Below are 22,740 nucleotides of genomic sequence, written 5' to 3'. Positions count from 1 at the left end.
CCTTGGCCATGGGCAGGAGCTGGGCTGCCCCGGCAGTGCCGCCTGTGGGGCAGGTGCCCGGCTGAACCAGAAACTGCGGTTTTGGGGCCGTGGGTCCCCCCGCCGCCCCCATTCCCGGGCGGCAGCACCCGTCCGGGGACATTGTGCTTTCCCGTCCACTCCCCCCGCTGCTGGGCTGCCTGCCCTCCACGCAGGAGACGAGGGATTTCACAACCCAGCCCAGACAGGATTAAAGAGAAATACACAAGTAAACAAATCGCGGCCTCGTAACGCTGGACGTGCTGTGCAGGGAGCGGATCCTCCAGGCCGGTGGGTGAGGCGCGGGCGCCGTGGGTGCCGGGGGTGCGGGAGCGATGCCCGCGGGGGCCGGCACCGCACGGGACAGCGCAGGGTCCGGCCGGGAGAGCCGCTTCAGAGCAGCACTGAGCAATCTCATTTTTCACACGTCTCCTGTAGTCAAACTGCCCCTGTCAGAGGAAAGGAGTTGCTTCCTGTTATTTCCATTGAAATCCTTGTCCCGGTCGTTAGCCGGCGGGCTTTGGCAGGATGGCACCGCGCGCGCACATGAGCTCCGGCCGCCTCTCCCGAGGGCTCCTGCTGCTCTGCGGTAAGTGCGCGGGGCGCGGCCCCGGGGGCTCCGCACCCCGCACCACCCCGCACGTGGCCGCCCTCCCACTCGTGGGGCCCGGGGCCAGGGTCTTGACTCAGCCCGCCCCATCGCCCCACCCCAAAATGGGACCAGCCTGTCAACGCTGAGGTTAGCTGGGGCAGCCGTCGCTAGCATGGCCGGGGGGCACTGGCAGGTGGGCACCAGGTGCTGTGGGCAGCTCCCACCACGCTCAGCCACGATCTGGCAGGGAGCCCTGCGAAGACCCGGGCTGGGACAGGAGCTGTAGCACCACACATGCCCAGGCAGGGGGGTGGATGGGGCCATCAGGGACAGAGATCGGGACAGGGTGGGCTACCCTTACCACAGCCAGTGTACCAGCCCAGGAGCACCCCGTGGCCGGCGCCCAGCTGTGCCAGAGCTCCCCACAAGCAGCCCAAGGAGGGCCCAGTCTGGCAGTTCAGCGTGGAGCCAGCATCAGTGCCCCACACTACGGGCCTGCAGCTGAGGGCAGAAGATGGATCAGGCAGTTTCCGTGAGCCATGGGGCTCCCGTGGGCCAGGCGAGACGTGCCCCACGCCCTTGGCAGGCTGTGCTGGGTGTGGAACTGATGGCAGGCGGAGGGGCTCTCCAGCGGTTCTGTGCTGTGGCCAGTGCTTCCTCTTCCTGCCCCAGCCCTGTCCGGCTGACACGCAGCACTACGCTGGCTCCCCATGGGTGGGGGTCCCAGTTTGTCCCCATGCTGTGACAATGGCCCGGGGTTTGTAGCCCCTAAACAGCCCCTCTGAACCTTTGGATAGCTGCCTGCAGCTCCCACAGCCCCTGCCCATATGGGGGGCTGGACGCCTTAGCTCCAGCTTGTGCCAAGCTCTGTTTCCCTGTGCCCCACCTGCTGGCTCTGGTGCCCCCTGAGGGACGCCCAAAACCAGTTATTTCCTGTAGACCCAGCCTCTGCCAGGGCAGCTCCTGCACATGGAGCCCTGTCAGCACCCTTACGCCCCCCCCCACCCCCAGACCCTCTGTCCCCTCTCACCCTGTGTCCCTCCCTCTGCAGTGCTCCTGGGGACTGGCCTTTGTCACACAGACGCCGTGAACGTGAGCTTCATCCAGGACACTGTGACAAGCCCACCCACGGCCATGTCCAACTGGGCAGACCAGTCCATGGGTGAGTGTTGGGGTTTAGCGAGGGCTGGGCAGCACTGCAGTACAAACGGTGCCCTGGCCAGGGCTGGCCCTGTGCCACAGAATGACCCCTTCTTTCCCCTAGCCATCCCAAAAAGAGCTGGCCCGTGCTATGAAGCTCTCCCTGCCACTGCCCACAATGGGGGCAGTCAGCAGCAGCCCGGCCTCCCTATGTGCCCCTGGCATTGCCCTGGGCTGCTGCAGGCTCCAGGCAACATCCCAGGGCTGCTGTAGGGTCCATCCCTCACTGTGCTGATGTCTCTCCCACTGGCCTGGGCAGTGCTCCAGATGCCAGGTGTCACCTGGCAGCACGGGCAGGCAGGGATGCACTGTGGGCAGAAGCACGCTGCCTGTGCTCAGCACCTTTCCTCACAGAGAGGAATTATGCCGACATGACAGAGGAGTGCTGGAAATACTTCGTCTCCCTGATGGGGAACGTGATGACATCGGAGTTGTGCGAGTGGAAAGTCATCAGCAGGTATGTGGCAGCAGGACCTTCCCCTCTGGCAGCAGGGGCGGGGGCTGGGCAGTGCACAAGGGCGGTGCTGCTCCGGGCTCTGTGCCCCCGGTGTCCCATCCCCTGCCGCTGTCCCGGCTCTCTTCCAGGCCCTACAGCGCGCTGCAGCGCTGCCTGGAGGACTGTGCCGAGAGCTTCAACTACAGCTACCCCAACGCCCTGGCGGAGCAGTACATCTTCCAGAGCCACCACCGCTACTTCCACAACTGCACCCTGGAGCAGCCAGTGTACTTCGACCCGCCCGAAGATGTGCTCCTGGCCATGATCATCGCACCCATCTGCCTCATCCCCTTCCTTGTCACCCTGGTCATCTGGCGCAGCAAGGACGGCAAGGCGCAGGCCTAGAGCTGCCCTCCCGTCCCGCCTCGGGGCACGGACGCGCGGCTGCGGGGCCGCCCGGCCACCCGAACCGCCCGCGGGGCTCTCGGGGCCACCAAGCCGCGCTGCTGAGCCGGCCGGTTCCTCCTGCGCCTTCCCCCCGCCGCGGCCCGGGATTAAACGCTTCTCCCCCCACGCCTGGCGCTGGTTCTTCGGCCGCTCGAGCCCTCCACGGCCCCGGCCCGGGCCAGCTCCCACCGCCGGCGCCCCGGCAGCTTCCTGCCGTAGGGAACGCTCCGGCGGGACACCGGGGCCAACACCGGCGCCAGAACCGGGGCTGCCGACCGGGAGGGGCGGGGCTATAGGAGGGGCGTGACAATGCAAATGAAAGGGCGTGGACATGCAAATAGGATGTGTGGACATGCAAATAAAACGCGCGGTCATGCAAATAGAGGGCGTGCTCATGCAAAAATAGGGGGCGTGGTCATGAAAATAGAGGGCGTGGTCACGCCGGGAGAGCGTGGCCCGCGCGGGGGCGTGGCCATGGGTGGGGACGTGGCCCACGGCCGGGCCGGAAGCGGGGCGGGCGGGGCGGAAAGCGGCGGCGGTTCCGGCGGTTCCGGTGGCGGCGATGAGCTTCGTGTGGCCCTGGCAGTACAGCTTTCCTCCCTTCTTCACGTGAGCACGGCCGGGGCCGGGACCGGGAGTGTGGCTGGGGGAGGCGGGGCGGGAAGCGGGGGAAGCGGGAGCGCGGGCCGGTGCCGCCGGTGCCCGCCCGCCGCCGTGCTGACCCGGCCCCCGCAGGCTGCAGCCCAACGGCGAGACGCGGCAGAAGCAGCTGTCGGCCTGGTGCGCGCTGGCGCTGGCGTACAGCCAGCAGCACCGGCTGCCCGCCATGACGGTGCGGGAGGCTCAGGACATCCCGCTCTTCGCCAACCACCGCCTGCAGCGTATCCTTTGCGCCCGGTGCCCGCGGCCCCGCCGCCCGCGCCCCCCTCGCCCCTACCCCCCGCCTCCGTCAACGCCTCCTTAACCCGCGCCCAGGGAAGCTGCCGCTGGAATCCATCCAGGTGGTGCTGGAGGAGCTCCGCAAGAACGGTGGGTGCCTCGTCCGTCCGACCGTCTGTCCGTCCGTGCTCCCGACCCGCAGGGCAGGGAGGGCAGCAGCCACCGGGCAGCTCCGTCCCGGGGCCCGGGCTTGCCCATCCGGGGCTGCTCGGGGCTCCGCGGGACCCAGCCCTGCCCCAGCAGGCAGGGAGGAGGGGGCTGCAGAGAGAAAAATCACTTTCTGACACGGCAGTATTTAGTGTGCAGGGCAGGGGCTGCTCCGTGAGGCTGCCTTTGGCTGCAGTGTCTGGCACGTGTCCCGAAATCTGCATGTTTGACCCTTATTTCTGACTTGTGCTCTGCTTCAATCCCTGTTCTCCGTTGCTTCTAGGGAACCTGGAATGGTTAGATAAGAACAAAACCAGCTTTCTGATCATGTGGAAGAGACCAGAAGAGTGGGGGAAGCTCATCTATCAATGGGTGAGAGCACAGGGGCTGCACACCCAGACCCACACTGTGTCCATGAGGATGGGGGGTCCTGGCTGCCACTTGGGAAAGATCACTGCTTGCTTCCTCACTGCTTTTGCCTTTCTCCTTGCACTTCTCTCTGTTGCAGAGAGGTGAGGACTTGTTAACAGCTTGCACTTGCTGTGAGCTGCAGGGTGAGGGTGGTGTTGTCCACCCTCGGTGCTGGGTGACCTGTGGTGAGGACAGGGCAGCATCACTGCCTGGCCCAGGTCCTCACTGTGGAACACACAGGCAGGAGGAGCAGACCTGTCCTCATTCCCCCAGGCTGCACCTCCTGTCCCCTCTGCCCCACGTGTGTCCAGGGTGCTTATCACGTGCTGTGCACACTCTGTGTTACACTCTCCAGGATGTGTGAGAGATTGGACAAGGATGTTCAGCCACATGGATGAAATTTGCTATTTGTGTTTGCAGGTGTCAAAGAATGGCCTGACCAATTCTGTGTTCACGCTGTACGAGCTGGTCAGTGGAGATGATACAGAGAATGAAGGTAAAGCTGGGGCTCGTGTTCTGGAGCAGGTTTTCAGAGCACGCTGGATTGGAGCATGTAAACAGTTGATTGTCAGATTACACTTCTATAGATTAAATATTTTAAAATCCCAGATGCAAATTCACCCTTTCCCACCATTGGCACATGCTGCTCCAAAGGCTTTTATCATTTTGCAGGAACATCCCCCTGTGTAATTGGATTTTCCCTTCCCCAGTGCCTAGCACTTTATCTGGTGTGGTGAGGGGTGTTTTGTTTTCAAGCCAAGCTCCAGCTCTGTGTGGCAGGCTGCTGTGACTCATCCCTGCTGCCTGATGACCTCTAGGCTCTGTTCCCTAAGCAGAGGTGATGAGCCTGTCAGTGTAGCCATGACTTTGGATTTGCTGTAGTGTTATGATGTTCTTCAGAGCCCTCAGCATTGCTGCCCCCACTCCCTGGACCTCACAAGCCTGTAGCTCATGGTGGCTTGACCTTTCCCTGTGTGCCATGGGGTCATGTGTAAATCAATTCCTTTGCCCTGACAGGCGATGACTTGGTGTGGTGTGAATCAATATATGTCCTGGAAGAGCAACTTTGAAATACATATCTCTTTAATGTGTGTGTAGATGGGGAATTATATCACGTAAATGCTAATTTACACACATTGGAGACATGGGTGAGTAGTTAGTTCATTCCCCGACACCAGAGGAGAGTCCTGGATAAAAAGTGCATGAGCCATTAAAAAGAGATAACACTTAACCTTAGCTGGTGATGCATGTGAGAGTGACACCGTTACTGCCTTGGTGGTGGTGGAAGAACAAGATGTTCAGTGGTGCTTTTGGTTTGTGCTACAGTGTTAACAGGGTGTGTGTGTCAAGGTTCTTGTACCTTAGCCATGGGAGCCCTTTTACTGGTTGGAAATTAAAGAACAGGAAACACAGAAAAGCTGCTGTGATTATAATTGACTAAACTGTGATAAAAGAAGGTCTGTTTGTGGGCTGCCATAGCCCTGCTTCTTATTTGCTTGCTGTGAGGCAGTGGCATGCTCCCCTACAGTATGGAGGGTCATAATGGTTTCTGGCAAGTTTTTCCTTCCAAAAGGAGACTGAGCCAGTGGAAGAGAGCTGCTCAGCTACATGCTATAGAACTGCATTATACATTACATCATTCAGCAAAGTTCCTGATGGGAAACAGGAGAAGTGGGGCTCCATTAATTGGAAAAATGATGTTATTTTTTCTTCCTGTTGATGGGGATCTTTGTCCTTCCCTAGAGTTTCACGGCCTGGATGAGGCTACGCTGCTGCGTGCCCTGCAAGCCTTGCAGCAGGAGCACAAGGCTGAGATTATCACGCTGGATGACGGCCGAGGCGTCAAGTTCTTCTGACAGGAGCCTCCTCCCCTTCCCTGCTGCAGTCTCGGGTCTCCCTGCCAAGCATTCCTCTCTGGGCCTGGCTTCAAACTGTGACTGCAAGTAGCTGCATCTCGGGATTTCTTGGGTCAAGATGAGTCTGAGAACCCTTCCAAAGATTTAGGAACATCCTGAGATCCTCTCTCTGGCTGTTCTCCCTGTTGATGTGTTTGAGAGGCTAAAGCTGCTCTAGGCAGTTCCGAGAGGGACCACCCAGAAGTGAAACTGGACTGCTGCTGGTCCCTGTTCCTGTGATGGCCTCGAAGCAGTCCCAGCTGGCTGGTCAAGCTTGACCTCAAAGAGCCCCCCTGCATCCCTGCCAGCCACGTGTGTGGGTCCTGCAGTGCTGCTGCAGTGCCAGGGGATGAGGCAGGAGCAGGGCACGGGCCATTACTGCTACGCTGTGGAAGCCCTCAGTGGCAGAAGGAAATGCACTTGCTGCCAAGCAGGCTGGGGGAAGCCAGGGAACTAATTTCAGGTGATTAAAATGAGATGTATTTATAGAGCAGCCTGGCTGTTTTCATCTATCTTTATTTTTCCATCAGAGACAAAACAGAGCAGCGTACCAGATTTTTGTCCTTCAGTCATATTTCCTTGCTGCCCCAGGGAAATGCAGTGGTTCCAGGGTGGGAAACACCACAAGAATAAAGGAGAAGGGGACCCTTGCTGCCCTTCTCAGGACAACATTTACTTTAAATTTGCATGTGCAGCCTGCTGGAAGCCCCTGGGTTTGTGCAGAGGTGATGGGGTAAGCTCTGTACCACTGTGGCTCGGAGAGCTTTAGGCTCTCAGTGCTGATAACAAAGTCCCCAACTTGTCAGAAGCTGTGGCCAGGTGCAGTTGCTGACCCTGTCAGCCCTGGGGAAGCAGATGGCTGTGCTGGGGCAGGGTCACCTTTCCCTGATCGTTGTCTGTATGTCACTGGCAGAGGTTGGGGGCAGGCTGGAGTGACCTCAGGTCAGACCAGTGTGGTCAGTCTGGGGGTCCAGCAGAGCAGATGGCACTTGCACGCCACAGGCTGCCCCTGTCTGGCATTCCCTGCCCTTGGGGCAACCTGGCACTGGCTCACCTGCTCCTGACAGCTGATGTCAGCATGGGGGAATTCTCAGTGTAGGTGAGATGCTGGAGTCTAGGGGCTGTGAAATGTGAAAATTTGTTCTGTAGCAGGAGCCCGTTGACCTGTACACTTGGTGGGATGTGCTGCCCTGGTGTGGGCACATTGCTCTGGAACTGTGGCAGGAGCCCAGGCTTCCTCTCCATGCCAGGCTCAGCAGTGCTGTGGGGGAATTCCTGAGTGCCAGCACTTCTGTGCTGAACAAAGGCACCAGCAATGCTCCTGAGTCACTGACATGATGGGCTGGTGGGGTCTCCTTTCTGAGGACCATCACCCCTGGGAGCTCTGTCATGGTCCTGCCACTGAGGGTTCTGAGCAAACCCAGCAGCAGAGGCTGTGCCATGAGCCCTGCAGTGCATCTGTCCCCACAAAACTGGCACAGCCTCTGCTTGATCAGGGATCATCCTCTCTGTCTGCAGCCACCAAAGTCTCTGTGTAGGATTCATGTGCTCCCAGTGTCTGCCCTGGGTTTGTTTCCATGTCCAAGATCTGCCTCTGCTTTCCTCCCCATGCCACCTGCATTGCCCCTTCCCTCCCTGGCTGCTCCTGTAGCCCTGCAGGGAGCCAGGGTGCTGTGCCTGAAGGTGTCTGCCTTTGATCCCAAACAATGATCCTTCAGCAGCCGGGCTGGAGTGTCTGTTCTCACTGCCTGTGTGCACGATGCTGACCTCCCAGCACTGTGTTCCAGGCTGGGAGTGCTGTATGTAACCTGGCTGTCCTTGAGGGAGTCTGTGTTCTTAATTAAATTTGCTCCCTTCTTAGGAAATGGCTGATGTGACATTAGATAAGCCTAAAACCAGCTTTTCATTCCAAGGCACTCCTGGCAGCAATTCCCGTCTCTTTTTCAGCTTCCTATTTAGTTGCTTACTTAGTTGGGGGGGGGGAGAAGGAGGAGGAAGAGTACGTCCCCTTTCCAGAGTGGACATTGTATAAAATTCCTTTTCCACACCCTCTGCTCTGGTTACCAGAGGCCACATCCAGCCATGCCTGTGAGGACCTGTGGGATCAGCTTCCCTGGGCTGGGCAGGGCTGCTGCAGAGAGGTGTCCCTGCTGAGGCCAGGGTGTCCCTGCTGAGGCCAGGGTGTCCCTGCTGAGGCCGTGGGATGGGTCCTGAGAGTGGCAGAGCTGCTGCCAGCCTGGAGGGAGCAGATGTCCCTCTGTGAAGTGCTGTCCAGCCCAGCCACACAGCCCTGGGGAGGGGCTCGCTGGAGGAGGTGGCTCAGGGTGGTTTTGGGGGGGTGGGGGTGGCTAGTACAACCCCCCCCTCCAGCCTGTGGCCCCTCAGAGGCCCTTGCCACATCTGGCCACGGTGATTAGGGCTCGCTGGCCAGGGTGAGGCAGAGCTCAGAGGGGCTGGTGCCAAGATAAGGCACTATCAGGCTGGGCACACTCAGATCCCACTGGTCAAGGAGGAAAGATTCTGAGAAAGATTTTCTTTAATGCAGCTGCTTAGGAGCAGGAACTGTTTCAGTTTGATAACTTTATATGTTGGGAAAAACGTGCAGGCAGGTCCCATCTGTGCCTCTGGGCTGAGGAAATCCTCTGCAGTGATCTGCCCAGGGTTACAGCCACAGCTGAGGTTTCAGTGCCATCGCTGCCTCCCTGAACTCACATGAGTTAGAGTGAGAGAGAGAAGGTCCCGTGGGTATGGGGTGGTGAAGGTAACAGTGAAATAAGCCCTGGGTGTCCCTGGAGCATCCCAGGACAGGCACCCTGTGCTCTGCAGCCCCAGCTGTGCATCCCCTTTGTCCAGACCCATCCTGGCCCCTCTGTGATCCTGCCCCAAGCTCTGGGGTCAGAATGGACAATTCCTGGCAGGGCTTGGCGGAGCCTGGAGCTGAGCAGGGCTTTGATTCATGATCTAATTCTGAGGAGGGTGATTACACAGTGCCTTGTACTCCTGGCAGCCAAATGTAGGCGAGAAATGGGTTATGTTCCCTGATTGTGGCGGTTCCTCAAAGTGAAGCCTGGCACTGGCACCTGCAGCCCAGAAATGTCACCCTGATAATGCTGGGGAGCTGCAGTGGGCGCCTGATTGTGGAACAGGAGCCTTCTGGTTTCAGGCCAAGCTGGCTGCAGATTGGTGTTCCTGGCCAGGTCAGGAGAGGATCTGTTCCCCTGCCCGAGCTGCCACCTCTCTACCAACTTCTGGTGTGGAGTGGCATTTGGAGAGATCATTTAGGGAATTTCTCAGACCACTCACAAGGGAGGTGTGGGAGGGGAGCACTTGGAGCAAACTTCTCCCCTAATTTCCTCCCCTGTCTGCAGGGGCCTCACTGGACCGGGATACTCCCCTGCTCCTCTGGGATCTTCCAAGGCATTTTGTTTCACGATGGAAACCCTTGATAAGGAGATATGAGCCTGCCGGGGACAAACTGAGGTCCCTGCCTGGCTCTGTGTCTCCTGTTGGAGAAGCAGGGCTCCCTGCCAGCCTGAGCAGTGCATGGGCCCTGGCAGGGACCTCTGTGTGGGGGCAGCCAGAGTCAACCAAGAGGGCCTCGAGCAGCTTGCCCCACTGTCTGGCCATGCTCAGAAGGTTCTGGGTAAGGCTCACCTGAACAAAGAGCATTGTTTAACAGAGCTGAGCCAAGCCATGTTGCATCTTACAACCCAAGAGTCACCCATGGCAGGGCCAGTGCAAGCACTGCACCTGTGGCCTCTCAGTCTTGGCTTTTTGGCTCCAGTGGCCACGGGCTCCCGGTGCCCCAGCAGCAGGCACAGCCCTGCAGGGGCTGGACACGGTGTTCTGCCAGCGCTGCTTCTTCACCTGGGACCAAGCCCCTGACATGCTCCAAGGAGTGCAGGGCTGAGTCGGGATGTGGTTGCTGCTCCCTGCTCTCCGGCCAGTTCTGCTCCAGCAGCTCTTGGCAGGGTGGCATCGATCAAACTCCTTGTTGGGAAGGAGGTACCTGTCTCCTGGGGCAGGAGGAGGTGGGTCGGGTGGGGTTAGCAGAGCAGAGATCAGCGAGACGCAGGTCGGCCAGGAACATTTCATTAAATACTTGTCCCTCCCTCTTGTCCCCGCCCCAGCGGGGATTTGTGGGGAGCAGCCGTGCGGGACGTGGCCACAGCCGAGCTGCTGACCGCAGTCACCCGGCATCACCCTGCGGGTGCCAGCTTGGCGTTTGGGAGACCACGACTGCGTTCCCTTTTCGATCCACTCCTTAATGTTTCCGGTATCGTTGAGTAGAAACAATCTGGCCTCAGGGAAAAGAAATCTGCGGTGGCCTCAATTGCTTTGTGTTTTATGTAAACAGCCTCACCGGCAGAACAACCTTCTCCTTCAGCCTGGAGAGACAACACGCTCTTGTCCGGCTGTTGGCTCCCGCGGGGCTGACACACACCTTCGACTCTTCCTATTTGCGTGACCCTAATTTCAGGATTTCGGACCGCAGTGAACCCGAGCGGGATTGTCTGGGGGGGAACCGGCGTCCCGGCAGCGGCTCTCCGCTGCTCCAGCACACGCTGCTCCGGGTCCAGGCTCAGAAACTCCGAGGAAATGTCTGAACCGGGGACATTCCTGCGTTAGTCACAGCAGCCCCGGAGCCCCGCGGGGGCGGCGGCAGGGACGGGGCTGTCCTGCGGGGAGGGGACTGCGAGGAGCCCCGGGGACAGCGCGGACCCGGTGGGCGCCAGGCGGTGACCCCCGGCTGGGAGGGGACATCCCGGGTGCTCGGGAGCGGTGCCGGGGCGCGGGGCCCCGCTCGCAGCCCGTGTCCGCAGCTGCAGCTGGGCGCCGTCCCGGGGCCGTGCCCGGTGCGGTGCCGGTGCGGTGCCCCTGCCCGGCGCGGGGCCGGTGGCGCAGCGCGGGCGGGGGGCGGCGGTCGCTCGGGGGCGGACCCGGGCGGGGCGGGGGCGGTGCCGCCGGGCGGGGCGGCGGCGGTGCCGGGGCCGGTGCCCGGAGCGGGTCTCGGCGGTCGCTGCTGGCTGCGGGGTGTCGGAGGCCACGGGTGCGAAGCTGCGCGGGAGCGGCCGCTCCCACCGGGCCGGAGCCGATGCTGGCGGCCGAGCCCGCCGCTGCCGGAGCCATGTCCCATCCCGAGGCGGAGCGGGCGGACAGCGGCTCCGCGCCGCAGCCGGAGCCGGAGCCGGCTCCGGGGCTCACCGGACGGGCCCCGCACCGTAACCGCAGCCGGCGGTCCTCGGGGCGCGATTCCCGACGTGCTTCCTCCCGCTTCAACCGGCGGAGCTCGGCCGAGCTGGAGCTGCTGGGGTACCCGGCGCCGGACGGGGAGCGCGGGGGGTCGCCGCCGCCGCCGCCGGCCGCTGCCGGGCTCCGGGAACCCGAGGAGACGGAGAGCGAGGAGGTGGAGACGCGGGCGGTCGCCACCTCCCCCGACGGCCGGTTCCTCAAGTTCGACATCGAGATCGGCCGCGGCTCCTTCAAGACCGTCTACAAGGGGCTGGACACGGAGACCACCGTGGAGGTGGCCTGGTGCGAGCTGCAGGTACGGCCCCTGCCAGCGCCTCCGCCCCTGTCTGCCCGCACCCACAGACCCCCGCCCCGGGGCAAGGGGCTGGAGAGAGGCACCTGGACCCTCTTCTGTCCAGTTTCCATGTGCAGCCCTCCCCGGCCCTGACCCTGCTGCTGTGTGGGACCCGCGGGGCGCTTCCCGGGCTGGAGCCTGTACCGGCGAGGGCGGGCACCCTCGAGCCTCTGCTTCTGCCCTGCGCTGTGCCCATCACTGCCCGTGCCTCGGTGCTTCGTGGGTCTGCTGGCCCGCACGCAGACTCCTGCCTGCTTAGTGCCGCCGCTCCTGGCCCTCCTGCCCATCACGTGCTGTTTTCCATTTGCTTTCTTGCTGCCTGCACTATGGAGCATGTGCCCACGTTCTTGATGCCAGTCCCTGCTCTGGCACTTAACAGGTGGATCTGGGGCTGAGCATCCATCCCACTGTCTTTCCGATGCTCAGCAGCTCGCAGCTTTCCCTCCAGGAGGACAGCGAGGGCAGCAGTGCCCTCTCTGCATGCCTGCCTGTGCTTGTGCTGGAGCTGCCTCCAAGGTTTGCTCCGATAGCCCTTGGTGTGCCCTGGGGCAGCGAGCTGGGGCTGGCTGTCAGCTGGGAACAGGGTACAACACGACCTTGGTGCTTTCTGCCTGCTTGACCTTGGCTGAAGTCGTGTACATGGCCACCTGTGAGTGGTTTCTGTGATGTTGCCAGGGGATGGCAGGATACTGGAAGAGCTGGACCTGTGGTTCCAGGTCTCTGAGGAGCATCCCTGTTCTCCTCTCTGCTGCCACACTCCTCCATCTCCTTGGCTGTCCTGCAGCCTGACAGCAGCATGCTGAGAGCAGTGGTGATAGTGTTGCCTCCACAATGCCTTTGCTCACTCAAGTGCTTTTGATGGGCCTGATCTTGTCCATGGAGGTGCACAGGGAGATCTGTGCTGTGGGGCTGCCTTTTCTCCTTGGAGCACCCGGGGAGGGGTTTTGGTGAAGTCCAAAGTCTCCCTCAGGCTCCTGAGCCTGGGATGGCTGCTGTGGTGGGAAGGTCCAAGTCCTTGTTGACACAGAAAAACGTGTCTTTCGAGTTTGTTGTCTTGTTCCTAAAAGCTCAGTGCAATTGCAGGTGGCTGCCAGGGCTGGGTCCTTGGAGTGGCTGCAGCCCAGCAGAGCAAGAAGAGATCCTGAGAGACTGGTGGGTGGTTTTTAGAGGGCTGACTATGGCCTCGTAGTGAGGAAGGTGAAGATTTGCCCCTCACCCCCATGGATTCCACAATTGCTCCTGTTGTTGAGAGTTCAGTTCAGAGCCAGCTCAGTTCTCACAAAGCCTCACAGCTCTGTCCAAAGGCCCCTGAGCTCTCTTGAGTCCTACATCCCTTCAGGTGGCAACCACTGACTGGAACAGGCTCTCCTTGGTGAACTCAGGACCTTCCTCCCTGGATGAGTCAGTTGTGCCCAGCACTTCCCATCAGCTGGCTCCGTGTCCCTCCCTGTGGGTCTCAGCCCCATGGCCCAGCCGTGGCCCAGCTCCCCTGCCCTGGGGCTGGCACACAGCTGGCAGGGCTGGCAGCAGGTCTTGTTCCTGCTCCTCCCTGCAGGCAGTGCTGCTGTCTTGGAGGGGCTGCCAAGGGGATGAGCCTGCACCACTCAGGTGGAAGGGAAAAGGGAGCTGGGAAGCAAAATGCTTCCGTGTTCCAGTCCAGTGCTCCAGTCCAGCAGGCACAGGCTGGGCCCGTTGCTGGTCCTGCGAGCCAGCCAGGCAGGAGTGGCAGAACCACTCACTTGTCCCCTGGGGGTGGCTGTGGAGAGGCTGGGGTGCAGGCTGAGCTCCTGCCAGGGACCCTCCTGTGAGCATCCCATAGTGCTGGGTGCAGACCTGACCCCTCTGGTCCTGCACCCTCCCACGGGAGTGCAGTCACATCCCTGCTCCCACCCGTGCCTGCCCCTGCCCTCCCCACCCAGTGTTTGGCTGAATTCCACTGACTGCTCTTTATCCACTGTCTCTTGTACCCAAATCTGTGTCCCACAAGGGGCTAAGAGCACAGATGCAGACATTTAGAAGTTTGTTTTTTTTCTGCAATCGTGCAAAAATTGGACACTGTGACACAAATACGGGATTTGGAACCACAAATAAAAATGGTTGTGGTTCTGCTATTTTAAAAATAGCTTTGTCGTGTGCACTTCACAGTTCTCCTTCTATTACCTTTCAATTCCAAATGAGTACTTAACCTCAGGCCTGACCTGTTCTGCACCAGAGAACCTGGTTCAGTGCTGTGATGGATCCCAGTCCCCAACCCCAGCTCTCCCTGCTGTCCTTGCCCTGACCTTCCCTCCTCAGAGCTCGGGAGGCAGAGGTTGGTTTTGCCTGTCTTGTGAGACCCCTCGGGGGACCTGCCCATCCCTGTCCCCTGTCCTGAAGGCAGCGTCTGTCTGTCCCTCCCGCCCGTGTGCACAGCCCCACTGTTTGTGCTTTCCAGCTTTAGCCTGGCACTATTTCTGTCCTAGGTGCTGCGGGCGGTGGGGAAAGAGGAAGCAGGGAGGAAACCAGAGGCCCAGAGTGGGGTCGAGCTGTAAATACCTGACTGTGTGATTTTCTTGTGGAACCCCTTGGGGTTCCCCAAGTGGGCAAGAGCATTCTGGGCAGCAGGCACTGCTGTGCCTCCCCTGGCTGGGCAGGTAACCTTAGCCAGCAGCCCCGGGGCTCAGGGCACCTTGTGTGTGTGCTCACATGGCTGGGAGCACACAGGAGTTCCTGCTCGGCGGGGCAGACCCATGGGGAGATCAGCGAGGTGCTGGAACCCACTGCTGCCAGAGAGCTGGCACCTCTGTGGGGGCTCACAGGGGGCTCCCTGTGGCTGTGGGCATGGCTGGAGGGAGTGCTGGGCACTTTCCAGCCCTGGCTCTGTGCCCCACCGTGGTGTGTCTCTGAATGCCCCTCCAGAGTGCAAGTGCCAGTGCAGAGGCAGGGATGCGAGAGCCCTGAGAGTGCTGCAGTGAGCTCTGAGCACGGGCATTGCCAGGCTGGGGACTGCTGCAGAGACAACAGCCGTCCTCAGCCACCCAGCCCCACCCTCCCTTCTCCTGCCTGGCCTCAGCTCCTGCTGCTGGCTGTGCTGGGCTCCTCAGCAGCCAGCTCCTGGCTCACAGGATGGGCTGGACCATTGCCACCCAGCTCCTCATGGTCCCCATGCCACCACCCCCAGCGTCCTCCTCCACCCTGTGCGGGTGCTGTGAGGAGAGGACACGATGTGCCCATGCTGTGTGCCATGTCTGTGCTGGCAGCCCTGTCTGCCCTGCCCCTGCTAGGCCCAGGCTGGGCTTTGATGCCCACACTCAACGGGGAGAGTATCAGCACAGGACTGGGAGCTGCTGCCACTTTGGTCATGTGGAAGGAACGATGCCAAGCAAGCCCACCAGCCCTGGCACAGGTCTGGGGGACAGGCTTGGCTCCCCCAGACCTTACTCCAGGCACTCTGGGAGAGGTGGCCTTGTGTTGGGGCTCTGCCTGGAATTGGGCATGGCACAGTGAGGGCAGTGCTGGCACAACTGCTCCAGTTGGGGTCCAGTCTCGCTGAGCTGGGAGAGCCATGGCCACCTGTGACTCCCCAGTTCACAGCCCGTGTCAGCTTCCCCATGCCCTTGCAGGTTTGTGGGGTGCAGGGAAGCCTCTGGACACCTCTCAGTGGGTAGGAGGGGGCCATGAGACAGCAGGGCAGCTGGTGTGTGCTGCTGGCCCTGCAGGGGTTCGGGTGCTGTTTTCCTCCTTCCCTATGAAAGGTCCCATTCATGCCGCTGCAGCAGGCTCAGGTTCTCATCTGGGCTCAGCCTGTCCCTGAGCATGTATTAAATGTGGGGGGATTATGGAGCAGCTCCAGCCAAGCCATGGGGCCGCCTGTGATGCAATGAAAATGTTACGAAAGCCGACGGGATTGATGGATGGTGGCCACTGGCCAAGAGGCCGAGACAGCTCTGGCAGCACTGGTGGTGGGAGCTCTGTGGCAGCTCCAGTTTCCTTGGCCTCTGAACGTGGGCTGGGCAGGGGTCCCAGCTTGGAGGCCCCAGGCTCTCCAGCAGCTGAGCTCCGCAGGACCCCAGGCTGTGGTGGAGTTCTCGCTGCTCCTGCCCAGGGCTGAGCACTCACATGGGGCTGGACCTGGCTCCTGTAGCTCTGGCCTGTCAGCTCCCCTCTTCCTGCACCCTTCAGCATTCGGGGGCTGTCCCCTCCACTGGCCCCTGCCCCAGCTGCAGTCAGCACCCTCGGCTTGTGTTTCCACTTTAATTAACTCGAGCAGGAGGAACATGGAAAAACCTGGGCTGGAGCCTCCCCCGCCTGCTTTCCCCAACAAAGGCCTCATTGAGGCTGGCCCAGCACTCGGCTGCACAGAGCCCAGTGCTGCTGGTGCCCCGGTGGGGCAGAAGAGCTGTGGCCATCGACTCTGCACAGGGCAGGATGGCAGCAGCTTCTGCAGAGCCTCCACAGCTGCAGGCTGGATTCCCTGTCCCGAGGCAGCGTGGTGGGCTCCAGCTGGGAGCTGAGTGAGGGGAGCAGGGTTGGGTGGTCCCAGCACAGGGTAATGGGGAACTGCTGGGGTTCCTCGGTGCCTCGTCTGTCGTGCACCCAGCCAGAGTGGTGGGTGCACAGAGTGGGGGGACCACAGTCCAGGGTGGCCCCAGCCACGTGTGTGCCACTGCGCTGGGGGACAGCAGGTCTGAGCCGAGCTCTGTGCCACAGGAGCCTCCTCTGCCTCTATGTAGGGAGTGGGGATGGGGACCTGTGGGACTTTTGTGGCCAGGGCACCCCCTGTGCTCGGCAGGACCCCACGTGCCCTCCTCACACCCACCCTGGCCCCCACAGACGCGGAAGCTGTCCAAGACGGAGCGGCAGCGCTTCAGCGAGGAGGTGGAGATGCTGAAGGGGCTGCAGCACCCCAACATCGTCCGCTTCTACGACTCCTGGAAGTCAACTATCAAAGGGCAGATCTGCATCGTGCTGGTCACAGAACTCATGACGTCTGGCACCCTGAAAACGTGATTGGGGCGTGCAGGGGAGGGAACGGGGTCCCTGCTCTCTGTTGTGTGGTCATCTGGGTCTGGATGGCAATGGGAGGAGGGTGGGCTGGAGCCAAGGCTGGGCCGTGAGTCTGAGCCCCACAGGTCTGAGCCCCGCTGGTCCCTGGCAGGTACCTGAAGCGCTTTAAGGAGATGAAGCTGAAGGTGCTGCAGCGCTGGAGCCGGCAGATCCTCAAGGGTCTGCATTTCCTGCACACTCGCTCGCCCCCCATCATCCACCGCGACCTCAAGTGTGACAACATCTTCATCACGGGCCCCACAGGCTCCGTCAAGATCGGGGACCTGGGCCTGGCCACGCTCAAGCGAGCCTCCTTTGCCAAGAGTGTGATAGGTGGGGCTGGGCTGGTGGGAGCCGTGGGGGCTGTGGGGGGTGGGCATCCACGGGGTTCTGAGCTGCACTGCTGCCCCCAGGCACCCCCGAGTTCATGGCGCCGGAGATGTACGAGGAGAAGTACGACGAGGCGGTGGACGTCTACGCCTTCGGGATGTGCATGCTGGAGATGGCCACCTCGGAGTACCCCTACTCCGAGTGCCAGAACGCCGCCCAGATCTACCGCAAGGTCACCTCGGTGAGGCCCGGCCCTGACTGATGCCAAGGGAGGCAGGGCAGGGGCTGGGGGCATGGTCAGCTGGAGCTGTCAGGCCTTGCTGCTGACAAAATGTGTCCCCGTGTGGGTTGTGTGAGCGGCTAAAGATAGTCTGGGCAGTGAAGGGTTGCTCTGCCAGCCCATGGAGCTGTGGGTGGTGGTGGTGGGGCCGTGGCTTGGCCAGACCCCCCCATCCCTGGCTCTGCAGCAGCCACTGCCAGCATGTTAATGGGGTGGAACGGGAGCAGTCTGCTGGGTCACCCTGGCCTGGGGCACTGCAGCTGCCCAGACCAGTCACACCCGGTTCCTGCCAGCTCCTGCCTGTTGGGGTGGAAACTCAGAGCCCTGGGGCATCCTGGCCCACACATGGCCTGGCCACAGGAGCCACTGCAGAGCTCGTGGGGCCGGGGCTGGTTGTTCCCTAGGCCCAGGGAGTCCCACACTGGTGGGTTGGCACAGGAGGTGCTCACTCTCATCACCCCCAGGGCCTGAAGCCCAGCAGCTTCTACAAGGTGAAGGTGCCCGAGCTGAAGGAGATCATCGAAGGCTGCATCCGCATGGACAAGAACGAGAGGTGGGGGCAGAGCGGGGCCTGGGTGGCAGGGTCCCCCCTGGCCCCGAGCCCACGCTGAGCTGTACCCTCTGCAGGTACACCATCCAGGACCTGCTGGAGCATTCCTTCTTCCAGGAGGACACAGGGGTACATGTGGAGCTGGCTGAGGAGGATGATGGAGTCAAGTCTGGGCTCAAGCTCTGGCTACGCATGGACGACACAAAGAAGCTGCACGGCAAATACAAGGACAACAACGCCATCGAGTTCCTCTTTGAGCTCTACAAGGATGTGGCAGAGGAGGTGGCCCAGGAGATGGTGGGTACAGAGATTGGGGAGCCCTGGGCGCTGCGGGGTCCCTACAGCCCGAAGTGACGAGCTCCCTCCCCTGCAGGTGGTCCTGGGCTTTGTCTGTGAGGCCGACTACAAGCTGGTGGCCAAGGCTGTGCGGGACCGCGTGGTCGCCATCAAGCGCAAGCGGGAGAAGCTGAAGCGTGCCCAGGGCGCTCCATCAGCCGCAGAGCCCGGGCAGCCGCCGGGCGTCCTGCGGCTCCTGGAGGAGCTCAAGTCCCCGCTGCCACCTGGTGCCCCCACGCCTGCCCTGGCCACCCCTGGCTCTGGGGACTCGGCCTTCAGCAGCACCTTCCCCCTGGAGCCTGAGGAGCCCGAAGCTGACCAGCACCAGCACTTTACCTACCGGCACACCAGCTACTCCTCAGCCACCTGTGAGTGGGCACCAAGGGGGCAACAGCCGGGTGGGCAGCAGGGGGCCTGGGGTGGGAGGCAGGTTGGGGGTCTGTCAGCTTCTCCCAGCCCCACAGGCTAGCCCAGCCAGGGAAGGGACTGGCTTCGGTTCATGCCTCACTCCTCCGCAGCCGACTGTGAGACCGATGGGTACCTGAGCTCCTCTGGCTTCCTGGACTCCCCGGACCTGGCCCATCGCAGCTTTGTGGCAGTGGACCCCACCAGCCCACCGCCCACCCGGCCCGTGCGCCGCTTCCCCACGGTGAGCACGGCCCCACGGGGGGGTCGGGGCAGCCGTGGGGCCGTGCTCATCCCGTCCTCTCCCTGCAGAGCATCGCCGTGCAGCTGCCCACCGAGCACCTGCCCCCTGCCAGTGGCTTCTCCTCCTCGGTGGACAGGTGAGCCTGGGGGCAGGGGTCAGGTAGGGAGTGTGGTGTTTGGGAATGGCCATGCTAATGCTCCAGAGCTGGGGCTTCCTGCAGCTACACCTCGGATGTGGCATCGGGCATGAGCGACGGCTGTGAGGGGCTCTCGGCCAGCGAGCAGAGCTCCAAGCTGCCGCCCAAGAGAGCCTCGGGGAAGCTGCTGCGGCGCCGAGCCCGCTCCAGGCTGCGCATCACCAACGTGAGTGCCACAGGGGCCAGGCAGGGCCAGGCAGGGCCAGGCGGGGGCCAGGTGGGTTCTCCTGGGCTGAGCCAGCCCTGCCACCCACAGATCTCTGACAAGAATGACCGAGTGGTGGAGTGCCAGCTGCAGACCTACAACAACAAGATGGTGACCTTCAAGTTCGACCTGGATGGGGACAACCCGGAGGAAATTGCAGCCGCCATGGTGAGAGCAGGGGGAGGGTGAAGGTGGGGCCTGCCCGGCAGGGCTGGGTGCTGACCAGCCCCTCCACCCTCAGGTCCACAATGAGTTCATCCTCAAGTCGGAGCGGGAGAGTTTCATCAGCCGCATCCGGGACATCATCCACCGCGTGGAGACCCTGCTTCGCAAGGATGGCCGCAGTGGCACCGAGCTGCCCAAGGGCCCCGAGGCTGACAGTGCTCTGGGCAGCCCCGTGAGTGCCAGCCTGGCCCTGCCAGTGCTGGGGAAGCTGCTGCTGCTGCTGCTGAGCATGGCTTGGGATGCTGCCTGGCCCCAGGGAGTCCGGGGTGGGGGCTGGGGTGCAGGGTCCTCCTGTGGTCACTTGCCTGTGACAAGTCAAGGCGCTCCATAGATCAGAAGAGACTCCAGCTCCTGTCCCCACAGGTGGTGGGGCCAGGGTGGGACCCAGTGGGGGCTTGGCACAGCCTGGCTGGGGCCTCTGCCCCAGTGCTGGGCTCAGCTCACCCTTCTCACAGGTGGACCTGCAGCTGCAGGGGCTCTCGCGCTCCATCTCCTCCTCATCCTCACTCAGTGGTACGTGTGTGCCCCTGTGCAAGCCCTTCCTGTCTCCCCAAGCCCCATGCAGGGCAGGTGATGGCCTCAGAGGGTCTCAAAGGACATGTCCTGCCCTGGCTGAGGCTGGCTGTCACCCCTATGCCACAGACCTGAGCTGCACCAGTCCCAGCCTGTCTGTCCAGTCCCCTGTCCTGCCGCTGCTGAGCCGCTCCCCATCAGAGACCAACCTGGCCAGTCCTGTGGAGCCTCTGGCAGCCCCGGTGGCACTGGGGTCCTCCACAGGTACCGGTGCTGGCAGGGTGGGCGTGTTCATTGCCCTGGGGCTCCTCCTGATGTTTCTCTCCCTGCAGGCTCAGCACAGACCTGGCCCCTCGTCTCGATGACTCCCTCCTGGCTCACGTCACCAGTGCTGACCCCAACACTGACTCCCCAGGGGACCCCAGGGGGGCCTGTCCCCCCGGCCCTGCCCCAAGCCCTCCTGTCCCCCCAGCCTCTCCCCACATCCCCCGTTCCCTGTGAGCCCAGCAGTCCCCTGAGCCCCCCTGTGACCAGCACACCCTTGTCCCCCAGTGCCCCTCTCTTGTCCCTCGCCAATGTCTTCTCCCTGGCAGTGATGACCGTGGCCCACACTGTCTCCTCCATTGCCAGCTCAGGTGGGCACCTCTACCCACCACTGCTGTCACGGCCGCAGAGTCTTGCCCTGGGTGCCCCACGCTTTGTCTACCCTGAGCCCACCAGCACAGACAAGCCAGTCCCACCTGGCAGTGGGACCCTGGAGTCAGTGGGAGCTGATGTCCCCACTGCCAGGGTGCCCATATCCCCCCTTCCCTTGGCACCAGCCCCAGTGTGCCCCACAGGCAGTGAGGCCATGGGGAGCCCTCTGCAGCTGCTGAGCACATCCACATCTGGGGGTCCAGAGGGCAGCACGGTGAGTGTGGGTGCACAAGGGCTGTCCAGGGCTGCTCCAGGTGCAGCTCAATGTCAGCAGGGCTGGGTGGTTGCTGCAGATGCTGCACTGGGCTGGGATGGAGCCTCATGGCTTGTGGAGGGCTGGGATGCTGGGAGGGCTGAGCAGGTGGCAGATCCCAGGGCACAGAGGGGAGGACAGGAGATGTGGCAGAACCTGGGGGGGGGCTGCTGACGGTGCTCAGGTGCCCACAGGTGCTGCCCAGTGCCCCCAAGCCCAGCCACTCTCTGATCATCTCGGAGGCACCAGCCCCCAGCGTGCCCAAGGCCCAGCTCTCGCCCATCAACGAAGGTGAGGTGGGGCAGGGCCGAGGCTGGGCCGTGTGCCCGTGCCAGGGCACCCAATGCCCCGGCCAGCCCCCAGCAGCTGCCCCTGTCCCCAGCAGAAGCCAAGCCCCAGGTGCTGGGCCGGTTCCAGGTGGTCCCAGCCCAGGACCTGGCTGTGAGCTCCGCGGTGCTGGGCGGCAGTGACGGAGAGCAGCACGGCACGGAGCCAGCAGCCAGCGGCTCCCCGCCTCCCGCGATCCCCGACACGAGCCACAGCTCCAGCAGTGACTCGGACGTGGCACCGGAGGCACCGGAGCGAGGCCCCAGGGCTGAGGAGGTGCCAGCCGAGGGGGACGCGGTGCCCGCTGCGCCGGCGGGGAGCGACCCGGGGGAGGGCCCCGGGGAAGAGAGCACAGAAAACGTGCCGCAGGCCATGCTGAGCCAGGTGTGGCTGAGCTACTCCCGCAGCTTGTCCTACGTGAGCAGCGATGACACCGAGAGCGAGGACGAGGAGATCTGGGAGGAGCTGCAGAACCTGCGCCAGAAGTGAGCCGGGGCTGGGCTGCACCTGGAAGGAGACAGATGTTCCCCACCCACCCGGGTGGGAGCTCGCTGTCCCTTCCCCGCGGCCCCGCTGCCAGCTCCTGCCCTCTCCCCAGGCACCTGGCGGAGGTGCAGCTGCTGCAGAGCGCCCAGAAGAAGGAGATCGAGGAGCTGTACCTGCGGATGGGGAAGCAGCCACCGCTGGGCATCGTCTCGCCGGCTGCCATGCTGTCCGGCCGGCAGCGCCGCCTGTCCAAGGGCAGCTTCAACCCGTCCCGCCGCAACAGCCTGCAGCGCCTGGAGCTGGCGCCGCCCGCAGGTGCCAGCCCCGCTGCCCTTTCCCCGCGGGCTGGGAGGGGGCGTGGGCTGAGCTGCCCAGCCCCGTGCCCTCCTCATGCCGCTGTCCCGCAGGCATCATGCGGCGGAACTCGCTGAGCGGCAGCAGCACGGGCTCGCAGGAGCAGCGCCTCAGCAAGGGCGTCACCTTCGCCGACGACCTCGGGCGCCTGGTAAGGGCAGGGGCGGGTCCCGCGGCGGTCCCGGGGCCTTCCGCCGCGCCCGGTTCACGGCCGCTTCTCTCCCCAGTAGCCGGCTGGCCAAGAATGACTCCGTGAACTACCTCAGCCAAGTGCCTGCTGCCCCGGGGCGGGCAGAGCCGGCCCTGCGGAGCCCCTGCGCTCCCCGCAGCAGGGAAGCCGCGGGCCCGCTGGGCTCCCACGGGTGTCTGCCCGCTGTCCCAGCCCCTCTGCTGCAGGACACGTGCGAGGTGTCTCCGTCCTTCGTGCTGGAAGCAGCTGAGCCCGCCCTGAGCACCCCCGGCCTGTGGCAGCCCTGCCGCCACCCCAGCCCCGCTCCGGACCCGCCCACGCTCCCTGCAGCTCCCTCGGCTGCAGAGCAGGAGCCGGGAGCACTTTGTTACGAACTGGCGTTGGAAAAGTGTTTTCATAAACAAGGATTGAATACAAACCACGGGTCTGCGTGTGTGTCTGTCGGGCAGGATG

General features: G+C 62.7%; 3 protein-coding genes across 4 annotated transcripts; all 3 read left to right on the top strand.

Annotated features, from left to right (window-relative positions):
* The first annotated feature begins 255 nt into the window (after positions 1 to 255).
* Positions 256 to 3,077, top strand: RAMP2 (receptor activity modifying protein 2). Of its 2 annotated transcripts, none has more exons than XM_021532851.2 (5): positions 256 to 309; positions 457 to 607; positions 1,662 to 1,772; positions 2,165 to 2,267; positions 2,396 to 3,077. In XM_021532851.2, the coding sequence occupies exons 2-5, from the start codon at positions 547 to 549 to the stop codon at positions 2,649 to 2,651; spliced, it is 531 nt and encodes a 176-aa protein (XP_021388526.1). In that variant the 5' UTR covers positions 256 to 309; positions 457 to 546; the 3' UTR covers positions 2,652 to 3,077. The 2 variants fall into 2 exon arrangements, with proteins under 2 accessions (XP_021388526.1, XP_021388527.1); XM_021532852.2 differs by having other exon boundaries at positions 271 to 313.
* A 123-nt stretch (positions 3,078 to 3,200) lies between these two features.
* Positions 3,201 to 6,578, top strand: VPS25 (vacuolar protein sorting 25 homolog). The gene is made up of 6 exons (XM_021532853.2): positions 3,201 to 3,302; positions 3,429 to 3,574; positions 3,669 to 3,722; positions 4,063 to 4,151; positions 4,611 to 4,686; positions 5,934 to 6,578. The coding sequence occupies exons 1-6, from the start codon at positions 3,256 to 3,258 to the stop codon at positions 6,044 to 6,046; spliced, it is 525 nt and encodes a 174-aa protein (XP_021388528.1). The 5' UTR covers positions 3,201 to 3,255; the 3' UTR covers positions 6,047 to 6,578.
* Positions 6,579 to 11,165: 4,587 nt separating this feature from the next.
* On the top strand, positions 11,166 to 22,353 carry WNK4 (WNK lysine deficient protein kinase 4). The gene is made up of 19 exons (XM_031507022.2): positions 11,166 to 11,633; positions 16,485 to 16,657; positions 16,810 to 17,030; positions 17,111 to 17,268; positions 17,772 to 17,860; positions 17,935 to 18,154; positions 18,231 to 18,561; positions 18,712 to 18,842; positions 18,911 to 18,978; positions 19,063 to 19,204; positions 19,295 to 19,411; positions 19,485 to 19,640; positions 19,924 to 19,981; positions 20,111 to 20,245; positions 20,314 to 20,891; positions 21,125 to 21,221; positions 21,316 to 21,742; positions 21,856 to 22,058; positions 22,151 to 22,353. Exons 1-19 carry the CDS (start codon positions 11,181 to 11,183, stop codon positions 22,351 to 22,353), a joined length of 3,960 nt encoding a protein of 1,319 aa, XP_031362882.2. The 5' UTR covers positions 11,166 to 11,180.
* The last annotated feature ends 387 nt before the right edge of the window (positions 22,354 to 22,740 follow it).

Source organism: Lonchura striata, chromosome 25, assembly GCF_046129695.1.
Source record: "Lonchura striata isolate bLonStr1 chromosome 25, bLonStr1.mat, whole genome shotgun sequence".
Lineage (NCBI taxonomy): Eukaryota > Metazoa > Chordata > Aves > Passeriformes > Estrildidae > Lonchura > Lonchura striata.
The sequence above is the reverse complement of the archived record's forward strand: the minus strand, read 5'-3'. Positions and strand labels throughout refer to the sequence as shown.